The sequence below is a fragment of the Chlorocebus sabaeus genome, chromosome 14 (assembly GCF_047675955.1).
Source record: "Chlorocebus sabaeus isolate Y175 chromosome 14, mChlSab1.0.hap1, whole genome shotgun sequence".
Lineage (NCBI taxonomy): Eukaryota > Metazoa > Chordata > Mammalia > Primates > Cercopithecidae > Chlorocebus > Chlorocebus sabaeus.
In genome coordinates this window covers 61,838,155-61,856,233 of record NC_132917.1, presented here as the reverse complement: position 1 = coordinate 61,856,233, position 18,079 = coordinate 61,838,155, and the positions used below count along the sequence as shown (strand labels likewise).

Here is an 18,079-nt window from a genome sequence, read left to right as displayed (position 1 = left end):
CAAGGCGGACAGATCCCTTGAGGTCAGGAGTTTGGGACCAGCCTGGACAACATGGTGAAACCCCATCTCTACTAAAAATACAAAAAATTAGCTGGGTGTGGTGATGGGTGCCTGTAATCCCAGGTACTTGGGAGAGTGAGGCAGAATTCCTTGAACCCAGAAGGCAGAGGTTGCAGTGAGCTGAGATCACGCCACTGCACTCCAGCCTGGGCAACAAGAGCAAAACTCTGTCAAAAAGAAAAGAGAAAGGAAGAAGGAAAAAAACAAAGGAAGGATGGGAGGGAGGGAGGAAGCGAGCTTGTAGGAGTGAGTTTGCTCTCTTCTATTCTTGTACCATGTGAGGATACAGTGTTCCCGCCCTCTGGAGGATGCAGTATTCAAGGCACCCTCTTGGAAGCAGAGACCAGGCCTTTACCAAACACCAAACCTACTAGCACCTCAATCTTGGACTCCCAGCCCACAGAACTATGAGAAATTAAATTTCTGTTCTCAAAAAGTTACCCAGGCTCAGGTATGCTGTTACAGCAGCACAAAACACACTAAGACACCTACAAACCAATCTAACCATGAGAAAACAGACAAGCACAGGTTAGAGGACACACTATAGGATACTTGGCTAGTATTCTTCAAGACTGTCAAGATCATTTCACAATGTACATATATATCAAAATATCAAGTTTTACACCTTAAATATATACCATTTGAATTTGCCAAGTATATCCCAATAAAGCTGGGAAATAAACAACTACAATGCTCATGAAAAACTGAAACAGTGATCTGCCATGACTGGGAGACATGATAAGTAAGTGCAATTTAGTTAGTTAGCAATTTAGTGGTAGCTTGGATTTGATCCTGGAGCAGAAAGGGAGTATGAATGGAAAAACTGCTGAAATAGAAATAAAATCTGGAGTTTAGTTAGTAACAAAATACTACTGTTAGCTTCTTATTTTGACAAAAGTACCTTTGTATCATATTGGTTTTGTTTGTCCAGCATGCTTAATTCCTTTGGTGAACTGCTCCTCACTTATTCCCTGTGGTATCAGCTATCAATTTACACCTTCCCTAAATTACCCTAATTCCAATAAACAGTGACTTCTCCCTGGGTAGCCATGTGCCATGTGACCTAAGCAGGGAAAATAAGAATCCACCTTTCATCAATATACACGTGTTGGGAAGACGGAAGTACCTGAAAAGATGGATATGGGCCTGCTACCCATGATCTTACCTCCACATAAAGTCAGACTTTTCTTTTTTAGATAGGTCGTGCTCTGACGCCCAGGCTGGAGTGCAGAGGTACAATCATGGCTCACTGCAGCCTCAATCTCCCTCCCAGGCTCCAGTGATCCTCCTACCTCAGCCTCCCAAGTAGCTGGGACTACAGGTGCATGCCACCATGCCCAGCTAATTTTTAAAACTTTTTGTAGAGAGGGGGTCTTCCTGTGTTGTCCAGGCTGATCTTGACCTCCTGTCCTCAAACAATCCTCCTGCCTTGGCCTCCCAAAGTGCTGAGATTACAGGCATGAGCCACCATGCCCAGCCTGAACTCAGCGTTTTTAAAGAATTACATGAACAGAGCCACATAACCAAGAGATACCTTCATTTTTCTTTTTTTTTTTTTTTGGAGACAGGGTCTCACTCGGTCCCCTAGGCTGGAGTGCAGTGGCATGATCACAGCTCCCTGCAGCCTCGAACTCCTGGGCCCAGGCAACCCTCCCACTTCAGCCTACCAAGCAGCTGGGACTACAGGTGCACACCACCACGCCCTGCTAATTTTTTTTTTTTTTGGTAGAGATAGGGTTTCACTATGTTGCCCAGGCTGGTCTTGAATTCCTGGGCTCAAGTGATCTGCCTGCGTTGGCCTCTCAAAGTGTTAGGATAACAGGCACAAGCCATTGCACTCAGCCTTTAAATGATATTCTAAGAAGACTAGGCTGTTTTCTTTAGACTAGGCTGTTTTCTTTAGACTAAGGAAGTGTGTGTGTGGAGGGAGGCCAGTATCACAGGATCAAAGATCAAACTCATTTTGTGATTAACACTGTTGCATTCACTAGGTTTATCATAATTCAGTTCAGGCTTTTTGTACTGTATCCACAAGACTATAAAATGGCTCATTAAAATTCAGATATATTTCCTCTGTTATTGACTTAAAATCCACTTAGGTTAATAACTCTGGCAATAAAAAGGAAGTTTAGCTTATTTCGCAGTTAATATGAGCTGGTTCCTAGCGACTACCACTCATTAACGTCTTGGGTGATAAGAGCTCTGTTTAATTAATTACGCAGAGTTATCTAGAAAATTCAGAAACACGATAAACTTACAACTTATCAGCTTCAATTTCAGAAGTCCTATTTTCTGTTTCCCTAGTAGCATAAATCATTTTTTTAAAATCCATACAAAATTTTAAGAATGGCCTCATATCATATGAAAAAATTAACTCAAGTGGATCAAGGACCTAAAGCCTAAGAGTGAAAACTATAGAACTCTTAGTAGAAAACACAGAGGAAAAGTTTCATGACATTGGATTTGGCAATGACTTCTCGGATAGCGTACCAAAAGCACAGGCAACAAAAGTAAAAATAAACTGGACTACATCAAAATTTAAAACTTTTATGCATCAAAGGATATGATCTGGAGGGGAATGAAAACTCAGACCGGAAGAAAATATTTGCAAATCCATATATCTGATATGTGATTGATATCCTGAATATATTTAAAAACTCCTGCAACTCAACAACAACAAAAAAACAACGAAAGTGGGTAAAATGGGTTCAGGTGTTCGGTGTAAGAAAAAAAAAAAAAAAAAAAAAAGAGGCTGGGTTCAGTGGCTCATGCTTGCAATCCAAGCACTTTGCAAGGCTCAGGCAGTGGCTTGCTTCAGCCCAGGAGTTCAAGACCAGTCTGGGCAATATGGCAAAACCCCGTCTCTACAAAAAATACAAAAAATTAACCAGGCATGGTAGCTTGCACCTGTAGTCCCAGCTACTCAGGTGGCCGAGATGGAAGGAGCACTGGAGTTTGGGAGGCAGAGGTTGCAGTGAGCCGAGATTGGGCCACTGCACTCCAGCTTGGGCGATAGAGCAAGACCCTGTCTCAAAAATAAATAAATTAATTAATTAATAATAAAAAATAATAAAAAAAGAAAAGAAAAAAGAGGCCAAGAAAGAAAAATAAAAAAGATTTTTGAAAATGGGCAAACCTGGCTGGGCGTGTTGGCTCACGCCTGCAATCCCAGCACTTTGGGAGGCCAAGGCAGGCAGATTGCCTGAGGTCAGGCATTCGAGACCAGCCTGGCCAAAAGTGGTGAAAGCCTGTCTCTACTAAAAATACAAAAATTAGCCAGGCGTGGCGGTGTGTGCCTGTAATCCCAGCTACTTAGGAGGCTGAGGAAGAGAATCGCTTGAACTCAGGAGGAGGAGGTTTCAGTGAGCCGAGATCGCACCACTGCACTCCGGCCTGGGAGACGGAGCAAGACTCTTGTCTCAACAAACAAACAAACAAAAAGGGCAACCCCAATAAGCACATAAAAAAGATGTTCAACATCTCTAATTATTGAGGACTTCAACTCAAAACCACAATGAGATACCACTTTATATACATTAGGATGACAACTATAAAAAAAAAAAAAAACAACCCTAGAAACTAACAAGTGTTAGTGAGGATGTATAGAAATTGGAACCTTCATGTACTGCTGGAAAAAAACCATAAAATTGAGCAATCTCTGTAGAAAATAGTTTGGCAGTTCCTTAAAAAGTAAAAACATAGAATTACCATATGATCCAACAAGTCCACTTCTAGCATGTACCCAAAAGAATTAAAAACAGAGACTAAAATAGATATTTGTACACCCATGTTCACAGCAGATTAGTCACAGAGCCAAAAGGTGGAAACAACTCAAATATCCATCAGCAGATAAATGGATAAACAAAATGTGGTGTATGCACACAATGGAATATTACTCAGGCTTTAAAAGGAATGAAATCCTGATATGTACTACAATAAAGATAAAAGTTGAAGACACTATGTGTAAAATAAACCAGACACAAAAGGACAAATATTGTATGGTTCTATTTATGTGAGGTACCTAGAATAGGCAAATATATAGAGAAAAAAGTAGAAAAGAGGTTACCAGGGGCTGAAGAGAGGTGGAAATCGGGAGTTACTGTTTAATATGTACTGAATTTCTGTTTGGGATTTAGAAAAAAAAATCTGCAAATAGATAGTGGTGATGGTTATACAATATCATGAATGGTTCGGATGCACTCCAGCTTGGGCGATAGAGCAAGACCCTGCCTCGAAAAAAAAAAAAAGAAAAGAAAAGAAAAAAGAGAGACAAAAAAGAAAAGAAAGAAAAATAAAAGAGATTTTTTAAAATGGGCAAACCTGGCTGGGCATGGTGGCTCACACCTGTAATCCCAGCACTTTGGGAGGCCAAGGCTGCACTTTGGGAGGTGCAGGCAGGAGGACTGCTTGAGCCCAGGACTTCGAAGCTACAGTAAGCTATGATCATGCCGCTATACTCCAGCCTGGGTGGCAAGACTGCCATCTCTTAAAAAGGAAAACCATCTGTACTTAATACCACTGGACTGTACTTAATACCACTGGACCGCACATTTAAAAATGGCTAAAATGGCCAGGCGCAGTGGCTCACACCGGTAATCCCAGCACTTTGGGAGGCTGAGGGGGGTGGATCATGAGGTCAGGAGTTCAAGACCATACTGGCCAATATGGTGACACCCCATCTCTACTAAAAATACAAAAATTGGCCCAGCATGGTGGTGCACACCTGTAGTCCCAGCTACTTGGGAGGCTGAAACAGAAGAATCGCTTGAACCCAGGAGGCAGAGGTTGCAGTGAGCCAAGATTGCACCACTGCATTCCAGCCTGGGTGACAGAGTGAGACTCCGTCTCGGGGGGGGAAAAAAAAAAAGTTAAAATGGTAAAATTTTATGTTATGTATATTTTACCACAATTTTTTTTAAAGTACTAAGGATGGGCTTGGGCCAGAGGCCTTCTACATTTATCTTGGCAATAGAGCAGTGGCATACATGGAATGAAGCCCAGAGCCAACCAGCCAGTACACACATACTAGACAAACACAGGCAGTTCAACACTGCTGGGCAGGATACACTGTTACCCCTGAGTTTAGGACAAGGGACTTACATCCAAAAATTGCTTCCAAGTCCTCTTAAGGCTTGGCTTCCTGGCTTCCTCTCAAGCACCCCATCTGTCCACAAGAATAGAAACAGACAGCCTGAACAGCTGAAAGAAGTCCAACACCAGGGGCTGCATGCTGGCAAGCTACTAGTCAGAGGCTGAGGACTTCAGCAGTGCCAAAGCCCTGCTCTCACAGGGTCAATGAATCTGCGAAGACATTCATCTTTCTCTTTTTCTTTAAATCATTTTATTGAGTATAGTATACATAAGAAAGGACACATCATAAGAAAAAATGATTTTCTTTTAAAGTCTATAAAAAATTTATGTTCAGTAATCTCAAGTGCATCTCTTTGTAAGTTAAGAGTTTTAAAAATAAAATTACTTCAGTACAAACAACATTTTCTTAACTGCCAAACGTTAAATGATTTCTTTTATATTTTTTCCCCAAGTGGAAGGGGTAATTATAGCTATCAGAAAACTCAAGTTGTATATTAGACGGTCAACACTGCAATAAGACTGTTTAACAATGACCAGGATTACCAAATTATGTTAACATAGTCTTATAAGAAAAAACAAGGTGTTATCTGTGATTCTCACTTTCTCTAATTCTCTACATCCCTTCCAAGTCAACTCAAAGTAACTCACCCATATTCAAAACATACACTCTACCTGCTCACTTCACTTCATTAAAATTACCTTTATTTCCTTGCTGTTATCTCACCTGGACCACTGTGAGAGCCCAGTAAGTGGCCTCCTGCTTTCACTTTTTTCCCCCTACAATATTGATTTTTATTAGTTATCCCTGGGTTTGACAAACAAGTTTTGGAACATATTATTATTAATAAAAAAAAGTTTGTAAAAGAAGGGACCTGTCATAAATGAGAAACAGAGATGGAAATGTGCAATAGAGATTGTGAGAAGTTCACATAAAGTCATTTCTACTATTTGTTGGAGTGGAATATTAATATTGGCTCCATTCATTTCTGAACACCTCATCTTATTAAGAGAATGAAGGATAACAGGTTTTCTTTTTGTTGTTTTGTATTTTGTTTTTCCTTGAAATCCCATTTTACCTAATTACCATCACATGGAGGTCGAGGCAAAAGAGAACTGCTTTTAATGTGCAAAAAAGCAATTCCAACCTTAGTGATATTTTCCCCCTAGGATCTCAGTATCCCAGTACTGAGATCCCAGTAATCCATTCTCCATAGGTGAATCAAGGCAATCCTATTAGAACATAAGTCACATCACATCTTTCCTTGTTTGAAACCCTCTAATAGCTTCCCATTACACTTAAAATTCTAAACAAGGCTAATTTCTTGCCTTGGCTGCTCCCTCTGCCTGTATTTTGTGCCCCCAGATCTTCCTGGGGCTGCCTCCTTCTTGTCATTCAAAGTTCAGCTCACCTCAGAGAAGAAATCTTTCTTCACTCAAATTAAAGTAAAGCCACTTACTTTGAGGTGGGGTCTGGGCATCTTAATTTCTGCCTGACCAACATGGAGACACCCCCGCTCTCTACTAAAAATACAATATTAGCTGGGTGTGGTCGTGCATGCCTGTAATCCCAGTGGTATGATCTTGCCTCACTGCAACCTCTGCCTCCCAATTCAAGTGATTCTTCTACCTCAGCCTCAGGCATGTGCCACTATGCCTGGTAAACTTTTGTATTTTTAGTAGAGACAGGGTTTTACCAAGTTGGCCAGGCTGGTCTGAACTCCTGACCTCAGGTGATCCACCTGCCTCAGTTGCCCAAAGCACTGGGATTACAGGCATGAGCCACCACGTCCAGTCTTATTCTTTTTTCTGTTATAAACTTTAAGCATTGCCTTCTATAAATTATACCTTTAAATTCAACTGTAAGTTGAAGACCGTAACTTTAGAACACAAACTATTATGGAACATGTCTTAGAGCTACGAAAAGAGTTGACTCATTCAGAATTAAAGTTTAAGTAAATTCCATGTTCTAAATCTGATATAAAATATGAAATGGAAAATTCCTTTATCTGTTTTTAAAAAATTATTCTAGGCCGGGTTCAGTGGCTCACGCCTATAATCCCAACACTTTGGGAGGCCGAGGTGGGCGTATCACTTGAGGTCAGGAGCTCGAGACGAGCCTGGTCAACATGGTAAAGTGTTGCCTCTACTAAAAATGCAAAGATTAGCCAGGTGTGGTGGTGCATGCCTGTAGTGCCAGCTACTTGGGAGGCTGAGGCGGGAGAATCGCTTGAGCACAGGAGGCAGAGGTTGCAGTGAGCCAAGAGTTTGCCGCTGCACTCCAGTCTGGGCAACAGAGGGAGACTCTGTAAGTAAGTAAACAAACAAACAAACAAATAAAAAATGTATTCTAAACTGATTTAAGTATCTTCAAGCTGTTACATTTTACCAATCCCTACTGACAAATGATAGTTGACTGTCTATCAGAAAACTAGTTTCACTAATTTCTTTGGAGGCTTTCCTTTAGTACATTATTAAAAGTAAAAATCAACCTTAAATACAAGAATTATCAGAAACAAATTTGTATTGCTTGCATTACAGCTTATATAACCAAACACGATATCTGTTCCCCTTGGTAGCTATTTGGAGTAAGACAACATGATCTCAAAATGGTGACTGAATGTTGATAAAATAAAATGGCATTTTACTTAATCCCTATATCCTACCCTTACAAATCCCTCCATGTATTTACACACATACACAGTTATAAACAAATATATATGTGTGTTTGTATGAGAGAAAGATTGTGTGTGTGCATGCGCACGCAACTTTGCTGCTTCCCCTATGACACAAAGCAGATAGCTGTGGACGTTCCTCAGGCTTGTAAAGCTACAATGGTACATGATCAAGCTCAGTATAAACTGATTTTATTTATTCATTCATTCATTCATTCATTTAGAGACAGGATCTCACTCTCTGTCACCCAGGCTGGAGGGTATTGGCACAATCACAGTTCACTGCAGTCTCGACCTTCTGGGTACAAGGTATCCCCACTCTACCGAGTAGCTTGGATTACAGACGTGCACTATCATGTCTGGCTAATTTTCATGTTTTTTGTAGAGATGGGGTCTCGCCATGTTGACCAAGCTGGTCTCAAACTCCTGGGCTCAAGTAATCTGCCTCCCTCAACCTCTCAAAGTGCTGGCATTACAAGTGTGAGCCACTCTGCCCAGACATAAACAGATTATTAATTATAGGTTTTAGCAGATTCTTACTCCTTATTTACTAGCTAGAATTACAAAAGGAGATCAGTGTATAGTTATGTGTAGCTTAACGACGAGGATACATTCTGAGAAATGTGCCATTAGGTGATTTATTGTCTGAACATGATAGAGTGTACATACACAAACCTAGATGGTGTAGCCTGCTATACACCTAGACTATAAGGTATAGCCTACTGCTTCTAGGCTATAAACCTGTACAGGGCATTACTGTACTGAATACTGTAGGTGACTGCAACACAATGATAAGTATTACATTTGTGTAATTAAACATATCTAAATATAGAAAAGGTACCTTTAAAATACAGCATTATCATCTTATGGGACCACTATCCTGTATGTGATCCATCAGTGACTGAAATGTCATTATGCAGAGCATTATTGTCTTTATTTCAAAAGAAATTTATAAATTAAAAATAAACGAATACCTTCCCTTGAGATTAGAGGTTTATCTATGTTTCAGACAAAATTGCTGGGTTTTTAATATACAGTCCAACCTATTTTGATTCTGTAATGTATGATCAGTGCATATCCCCCTCATCTAATTGCTTATAAATGACAGGAGTGAACACATGAGTTGGTTAGAAAAAACAACTAGATCAGAAAATATAAAAATCTGTCTTCCTCTATAGGTCTGCTGAAAACTCAACCCAAAACTAGAGAAGTACTTGAACTAAAACTTACTTGAGAAAAGGCAAGAACATTTGCCATTAATAAATACATTAAAAAACAATAATGAAAAGAACTTTATATTTTGGGATCTCCACATGCAGGCATCTTAAAATGTATGTGCAAGAACAATTCAGTACTAAATGGTTCAGTACTGAGACTGAGTCTAAATGTTTCCTCACAAAATGTCCCTTTGGCCTTGAAGGACAAGAAGTCATAAAAGAAAACACATCTTCATAAAATACCCAAATTTAAGCCTAAAAAGAAGAAATAAGCATAAATGAGACTCCACTAACGGTATAAATTACCATCCCTTCTCCGCAGTTAGTGTTTAAAAAAAGAAAACACTTCTATTATAATTTCTACTGAAGTTCCAGGAAAGGAAAACACAACAAAGGTGTTAGGTGAGCAAATATAAAACATTTCTGAAGACATATGCCTGATTCCAACAGTCCTCATGGCTCAGATCTCACAGTGATTTATGGCCAAATACGACAGGATTTCAGTCTCATAAGCAAAGCACTTGATGTTCATCTTTTGGATATAAAATATTCACCTTAAAGCTTTCTGCATGTTTTTACAATTGAATCATGTTTTATTTTTGCAAAATTTTTACTTCTGTTGGAAAAAAATTCACTATAAGCAAAGTAATTGCGTCAGTAGTTCCTACTCATTTTCTCTAGTTTTGCAGATTTCAATTAAGGTATACTGCCTTAGTTATTTCTCTATTACTTTGGCTTCCTCATATATCAAAGGATACTGCAATATATACTGTGGTTTAGAAAACAAGGTTATGTATGTACTTGGCTGCCGATTTTCAAATGTACTTTTTAGACCAAAGAAAAGTAATACAGACAAACTGAACAGGACAGAGAAATTTAAATGGGGAGTGAGGGAAATGAAAGAAATCCACCTTCACTAGTTCCTAAATAAATAATTCCAAGCGCTCTACAAATTACGTCAAGTAGAAGCAATATGCCAACATATATTGACTTCTTGACATAAAAATATGACACCAAGTTCTATTAACACATCAAATCCAATTATTTCAGCTACCTTTAACATAGTGGTTCTCAACCCTGAATTCTGAAATCATCTGGGGAGCTTTAAAGAATAACGTTACCTGTGTTCCACCCCCACAGATTCTTATGTAATTGGCCGGGGTAAGGCCTGAGCATCAAAATGTTTAAAGCTCTGAATGTGATTCTTATGTGTGACCATGGCTGAGAACTACTGCTTTAAAATGACATACACTGAAGACAGTACTTTAGTTGTCCTGGGTGACACAAATAGACATACACACACACCAGAGTTCAACAAAAAACGGGTCACCCTTCTTGGAAGCAACTTCTTGATATCCTAGGATCGTTAATTCTCTCACAAGCTCATCCAATGTCAGCAGTGTGAAAACAACTTTGATGTGGGTGCCTATAGGTGTTCTAAAAATTGGGCACTTGATTTAGTGGAGTATTTCATAAATAACACTAACCTAGAAGTTGGCCTAAAGTACTAACCAAGGATCGAGTTCTCACAAAAACATTTCCTGTAGGATGTGGGCTGTATATTTTACTGCCAGTCTAGGTTCTATTATTGTTTACTTTATTCTTTACAACTTTTCTTGACTTCATGTATTTGTATTAAAAAGGATTTTATAGGCCGGGTGCAGTGGCTCACGCCTGTAATCCCAGCACTTTGGGAGGCCGAGGCGGGTGGATCATGAGGTCAGGAGTTCAAGACCAGCCTGGCCAAGATGGTGAAACCGCCGTCTCTACTAAAAATACAAAAAATAAGCCAGGCGTGGTGGCAGGAGCCTGTAATCCCAGCTACTCAGGAGGCTGAGGCAGGAGAACCGCTTGAACTCAGATGGCGGAGCTTGCAGTGAGCCCAGATTGCGCCACTGCACTCCAGCCTGGGCGACAGAGTGAGACTCCGTCTCAAAAAACAAAAAAAAAGGATTTTATGGGCTGAAGTACAATATCAATCATTTTCATTGTGACCATTTCTTTACTACTTTGAAGTATGTGATATACAATAAACTGCACATAATAAAGTATACAATTTTATAAGTTTTGACATATGTATACAATCATTGCTACACTTTTTTCTTTTTTTTTTTTTTTTTTTTTCTCCCAAGACACAGTCTTACTCTGTAACCAAGGCTAAAGTGAAGTTATCCGATCTCAGCTTGCTGCAACCTCTGCCTTCCAGGCTCAAGTGATTCTCGTGCCCCAGCCTCCTGAGTAGCTGGAACTACAGACACACACCACCATGCTCGGCTAATTTTTTGTATTTTTAGTAGAGACAGGGTTTCACCATGTTGGCCAGGCTGGTCTCAAACTCCTGACCTCAAGTGATCTGCCTGCCTCAGCTTCCCAAAGTGCTGGGATTACAGACATAAGCAACCTGTAACCTAAAAACCTATGATAGTACTAATGAAATAATATCATAGCTTTCTAGGAGTCTTAAAATAGATATGTTTTCATATTCCTTCCCAAATGTTAAATATAGACAAAATGAAATAAGCACTACTGGCAGGATAAAAACTAAATAGCCGATATAAATGGCTGGTAAAACTTAGATATCCAAGTGTACTTATTATACTTTTCTAATCTGTTGGATTTGTGTGTGTGTGTGTATAAAAATATCTGTCACATAACATAATGGTTAAGAGAACAGATGAGTGTTTTTTTTTTTCTGAGACAGAGTCTCGCTCTGTCGCCCAAGCTGGAGTGCAGTGGCACGATCTCGGCTCACTGAAAACTCCACCTCCTGGGTTCACACCATTCTCCTGCCTCAGCCTCCCGAGTAGCTGGGACTACAGGCGCCCGCCACTACACCCAGCTAATTTTTTTGTGTTTTTAGTAGAGACGGGGTTTCACCGTGTTAGCCAAAATGGTCTCGATCTACTGATCTTGTAATCCACCCACCTCAGCCTCCCAAAGTGCTGGGATTAGAGCCGTGAGCCACCGCGCCCAGCCTGTTTTTTTTTTTTTTTTTTTTTTTTTTTGAGACAGTCTCACTGTTACCCAGACTGGAGTGCAGTGGCGCCATCTCGGTTGACAGCAACCTCTGCCTCCTGGGTTCAAGTGATTTTCCTGCTTTAGCCCCCTGAGTAGCTAGGATTACAGGTGCCTGCCACCATGTCCAGCTAATTTTTGTATTTTTAGTAGAGATGTGGTTTCCCCATGTTGGCCAGACTGGTCTCGATCTCCTTGCCTCAGATGATCCACTTGCCTCAGCCTCCCAAAGTGCTGGGATTACAGGTGTGAGCCACCAAGCCCAGAAACAGAACTCACTTTAGGATCAGACAAACTAGTCAACAAGTACAAGTAGCATAAAAAGGTACTCCAAATTTAAAATTTTTCTTTTTTTGCAGCAGGGTCTCCCACCCAGGCTGGAGTGCAGTGACGTGATCTCTGCTTACTGCAACCTCCACCTCCCAGGCTGAAGCCAATTCTCCTGCCTCAGCCTCCTGAGTAACTGGGATTACTGGTGCCTGCCACCATGCCCAGCAATTTTTGTTGTTGTTGTTTTGTTTTTTTGTTGTTGTTTTGTTTTTGTATTTTTAGTAGGAAAGATGGGGTTTTATCATGTTGGCCAGTCTGGTCTTGAACTCCTGACCTCAAGTTATCCACCTGCCTTGGCCTTCCAAAGTGCTGGGATTACAGACATGAGCTACTGCGCCCGGTGAAAATTTTTTAATGAATTATCTTTTTTTTTTTTTCTTTTTAAGTGGAATCTCACTCTTGTCGCCCAGGCTGGAGTGCAGTGGCTCGATCTCAGCTCACTGCAACCTCTGCCTCCCGGATTCAAGTGATTCTCCTGCCTCAGCCTCCCAAGTAGCTGGGATTATAGGCGCCTGCCACAATGTCTGGCTAATTTTTGTATTTTTAGTACAGACAAGGTTTCACCATGTTGGCCAGGCTGGTCTCAAAGTCCTGATCTCAGGTGATCCACCCACCTTGGCCTCCCAAAGTGTTGGGATTACAGGCGTGAGCCACTGCGCCCGGGCTGAATTATCTTTTATTATTTAAAAAAATTTTTTTTTGGAGACAGAGTTTCGCTCGTATTGCCCAGACTGAAGTGCAATGGCATGATCTCGGCTCACCACAACCTCTGCCTCCCGGATTCAAGCAATTCTCGTGCCTCAGCCTCCCGAGTAGCTGGGATTACAGGCATGTGCCACCATGACCAGTTAATTTTTTATTTTTTGTAGAGACGGGGTTTCTCCATGTTGGTCAGCTTGGCCTCGAACTCCTGACCTCAGGTGATCCACTCACCTCGGCCTCCCAAAGTGCTGGGAATTACAGGCATGAGCCATCGTGCCCAGCCCTGAATTATCTTTTAAATTAAAATTAAAGTCAATACACAACTGCAAACACTGAAAAATCTAAAGAAACTATAAAAGAAAATATGTGAGAAAATCTGACAGCTCAAAAATACTCTCATCATTAAGAAGAAATAAATTTCTATTGTAGGATATAATAGAAGCACTTACTTATTTATCTGAAAATAAATGTGATTAGCTCATTCAGTGACCTGGGTTTTCCCTTCCTAATTACCAATTTATTTTTTTTTCCCCAAAAGACATAAACCAGATCATTAAAAGTCTGAGCTGGCAGTCATCTGGAACGCAAAGTGAATGACTTCAAGAAAAAACATATAGACATTAAAATTATCTGCCATAATGACTACTGAAACTGTTGGGGAAAAAAGCACTGTACAAGTTTAAATTGCAAATTATTTGTGACCTCAAGGACAGAGATAGCACATTTAGGGGTCTTTAGGAACAATGTATTAATGTAAATTAAGATACACTGCCTCCTATCCCTGACTGATTATTAAAGATGACTGGATGAGATTGTGCTGCCTAATCCAAATTCTTGGTCTTTATTTATTATCTCTATTATTGCCTTGGAAATTCTAACCAAATGCCAAGGATTTTGAGATCTAACCAAATGCAGTAGTGGTCAGCTTCTGAGCAATCACGTTATTGGCCCATTCTGTTCTTCTGAGACAGCTGCCAGGACCTGAGGCTAGTTTCCAGACTCTGTCCACAAGTAAGAGTATCCAAATTTTCAGATGATTCTACCTCTGAAAAAAGGATTCTAGGAAACAGTGTCTTTTCCTATTGCTGTTATTGCATAAAATAAATCTGAATGAACAAGCTAACATGTAATGAAAAATATAGTTTACAAAGGAAAATTGACTTAAGTTTAACTCACCTGTCCATATTTGCCTAATTCCAGCTCTATAATGGCAACAGGCGTGTGTATTTGAGCTGAATGCCTTGACTGAGACTTGCCATCAACTCTCCAGCTCAGGCCCCGAAGCCCGCTATTCCAGCGGCTCTGGTTCATGAGGCTCTCACGGATTTTTGTCTTGTGGCTCTTCCAGAATTTGGAAATGACAGCAGCTTGGTCAGATGTGATCCCACCTTGCTTTTTGGTTTGAGCAGTCAAGAATGCTTCCAGCTGGTTGAAATCCATGTCTGCAGACGCAATAGACTATAAAGATGACAGAAAAAGCAAATAATTTGAATTTAGTAGGTAACTAAAAAGGATAGCTTCTTAACTACAGATCATATTTTGAGTGACTCTTAAATCACTGAAACAGGCCAGACACAGTGGCTCACGCCTGTAATCTCAGCACTTTGGGAGGCAGAGGCGAGATCACTTGAGGTTAGGAGTTAAGAGACCAAACTGGCCAACATGGTGAAACTCCATCCCTACTAAAACTACAAAAATTAGCCAGGCATGGTGGTGCATGCCTGTAATCTCAGCTACTCAGGAGGCTGAGGCACAAGAATCGCTCGAACCAGGAGGTGGAGACTGCAGTGAGCCAAAATTGCACCACTGCACTCCAGTCTGGGTGACAGAGAGAGACACTGTCTCAAAAAAAAAAAAAAAGTCACTGAAATAAACTTTCATAAAAGGTCATCACAGGACAGTAAGGAGGCCAGGTACGGTGGCTCACACCTATAATCCCAGCACTTTGTGAGGCTGAGGTGGGCAGATCACTTGAGGTCAGAAATTTGAGACCAGCCTGGCCAAAATGGTGAAACCCCATTCTTCTACTAAAATTACAAAAGTGGCCGGGTGTGGTTGCGCACACCTGTAGTCCTGGCTACTCGGGAGGCTGAGGCAGAAGAATTGCTTGAACCCAGGAGGCAGAGGTAGCAGTGAGCTCAGATCACACCACTCCACTCCAGCCTGGGCAACAGAGCAAGACTGCACTGGAAAAAAAAAAAAAAAAAAGTGGGTAGGGGAGGGGGTAGACAGTAATGAGAATAAGCTCTTTATAGCAAAAATACAAATACTCCGTTTGGAAACATCAAATATCAGAAAAGCTACTGTTAAAAATTCCATGTCACTCAATTCGGTATCAATAACTAGAATATAATTTTTAAATATCCAGTTCTATGGTGGGGAGATAAAACGAAAATTTTTTTGAAGTAATAAAACAAGCCAGGTGTGGTGGTGTGTGCCTGTAGTCCCAGCTACTTGGGAAGCTGAGGCAGGAGGACAGCTGGAGCCCAGAAGTTCAAGTCCAGCCTGAGCAACAGAGCAAGACCCTGTCTCTAAAATAATAATAACAATAAAACAAAAGAATTAAATTAATTGGTTGTCTAATAAAAATCTCACATAATTTCACAGTGCCTTATAGCCAGGCTTGGTTTGATATACTTCAACCGTATAATGCCTTATCCATATGATGCACTAAGTAAATTATTAAGTGAATGTATTATCTTAGCTTTGAAGTCCATCTTCAGCCAAACAGCTCATTCACAATAATACTACTGTGAAATTATTTACTACTTTATACTTTCCCATAAATTTTCAAAAGTTAATTGCCATTGAATCTGGGTTCTCTATTCTAGTATCCAAGAAAACACAGTAACTGAATATAAGCTCAAGCATAGTAACATGCCTTAAATTTGCACAGTACTCTTTAGCATACCATAGCATTTTCACATCTACAGGCGTACTTCATTTTATTGTGCATCACTTTATTGAACTTCATTATACTTCACAGATACTGCATTTTTTACAAATTGAAGGTCTGCAGCAACCCTATACTAAGGAAGTCTATTGGTGCCATTTTTCTAATAGTATATGCTCACCTTGTGTCTCTCTGTCACATTTTGAAAATTCTCATATTTCAAACTTTTTCACTACTATTTATATCTGTTATGGTGATCTGTGATCAGAGATCTTCAATGTTACTATTGGAATTCTTTCAGGGCACCATGAACCATGCCCATAGAAGACAGATAAACTGATAAATGTCTTGTGTTCTGACTGCTCCAACCACTGGCCATTCCTTCTCTTTCCCTCTCTGCAAGCCTCCCTATGACCTGAGACACACAATATTGAATTTAGGCCAATTAATAACCCTACAATGGCCTCTAAATATTCAAAAGAAAGAGTCAAACGTATCTCATTTTAAATCAAAAGCTAGAAATGTTTAAGCTTAGAGAGGAAGCCAAGATAGGCTGAAAGCTAGGCCTCCTGTGCCAGACAGCTAGCCAAGTTGTGAACGCCAAGGAGTTCTTGAAAGAAATTAAAAGTGCTACTCCAGTGCACACACAAATGACAAGAAAGCAAAACAGAGCCAGGCGCAGTACAGGTTCACGCCTGTAATCCTGGCACTTCGGGAGGCCGAATCGGGCAGATCACTTGAGGTCAGGAGTCTGAAGCCAGCCTGGACAACATGGTGAAACCCTGTCTCTACTAAAAATACAAAAATTAGCTGGGCGTAGTGGTGCACACCTGTAATCCCAGCTACTCGGGAGGCTGAGGCAGGAGAAATGTATGAACCTAGGAGGTAGAGGCTGCAGTGAGCCGAGATTGCACAACTGCACTCCAGCCTCAGCCTGGAGGACAGTGTGAGACTCTGTCTCAAAAAAAAAAAAAAAAAAGCAAGCAAGCACAACAGCCTTCTTGCTGATATGGAGAAGGTTTTGGTGGTCTGGACAAAAGATCAAACCAGCCACAACCTTCCCATAAACCAAAACCTAATCGAGGGCAACGCCCTAACTTTCTTTAATTATATGTAGGTTGAGAGAGGTGAGAAAGCTTACAGAAGAAAAGTTTGAAGCAAGGCTGGTTCATGAGGTTTAAAGAAAGAAGTTGTCTCCATTAACACAAAAGTACAAGATGAAGCAGCAAGTGCTGATGTAGGAGCTGCAGCGAGTTATCCAGCAGATCTAGCTATTTGATGAAGGTAGTTACACTAAACAAAAGATTTTCAATATAGATGAAATAGCTCTGTATTGGAAAAAGATACCATCTAGGACTTTGTTTTTTGTTTGTGAGTTCTCATAAAGTAGGACTTTCACAGCTAGAGAGAAGTCAATGCCTAGCCTCAAAGACAGGCTGACTCTCTTGTTAGAGGCCAATGCAGCTGGTGACTTGAAGTTGAAGCCAATGGTCATTTATCATTCAGAAAACTCTAGGGCCCTTAAGAATGATGTTAAATCTACTCTGCCCATGCTCTGTAAATGGAACAACAAAGCCTAAACAGCACATCTGTTTACAGCATGGCTTGCTGAATTTAAAATATTCAGCTGAATTTAAAATACTCACAGTGGGCTTAATATTTTAAGGAAACCTACTGCTCAGAAAAAAAGATTCAAAATATTACTACTCACAAACAATGCATGTAGTCACTCAAGCGCTCTGAGGGAGACGTACAAGATGTTATTTTCATGACTGCTAACACGGCATTCATTCTTCAGTCCATGGATCAAGAAGTAATTCTGACCATCAAGTCTTTTTTTTTTTTTTTTTTTTTTTTTTAAGAAATACATTTTGTGACCAGGCATAGTGGCTCAAGCCTATAATCTCAGCACTTGGGAGGCCGAGGTGGGCAGATTGCTTGAGCCTGGGAGTTCGAGACCATTCTGGGCAACACGGCGAGACCATGTTTTTACAAAAAATACAAAAAAATCAGCCAGGTGGGGTGGTACACATCTGTGGTTCCAGCTACTTAGGAGACTGAGGTGGGAGGATCATGTGAGCACAGGCAGTCAAGGCTGA

At 40.5% G+C, this 18,079-nt stretch overlaps 1 protein-coding gene across 2 annotated transcripts in view; it reads right to left on the bottom strand.

Moving 5' to 3' along the window:
• COMMD1 (copper metabolism domain containing 1) overlaps nt 1-18,079 on the bottom strand; it is a 229,463-nt gene that overhangs the window by 118,841 nt on the left and 92,543 nt on the right. For both annotated transcript variants that reach the window (XM_007970491.3, XM_073023033.1), the window contains exon 2: nt 14,264-14,545. In XM_007970491.3, coding sequence (XP_007968682.1) covers nt 14,264-14,545 — 282 coding nt within the window. The remainder of the gene's footprint in view (nt 1-14,263; nt 14,546-18,079) is intronic.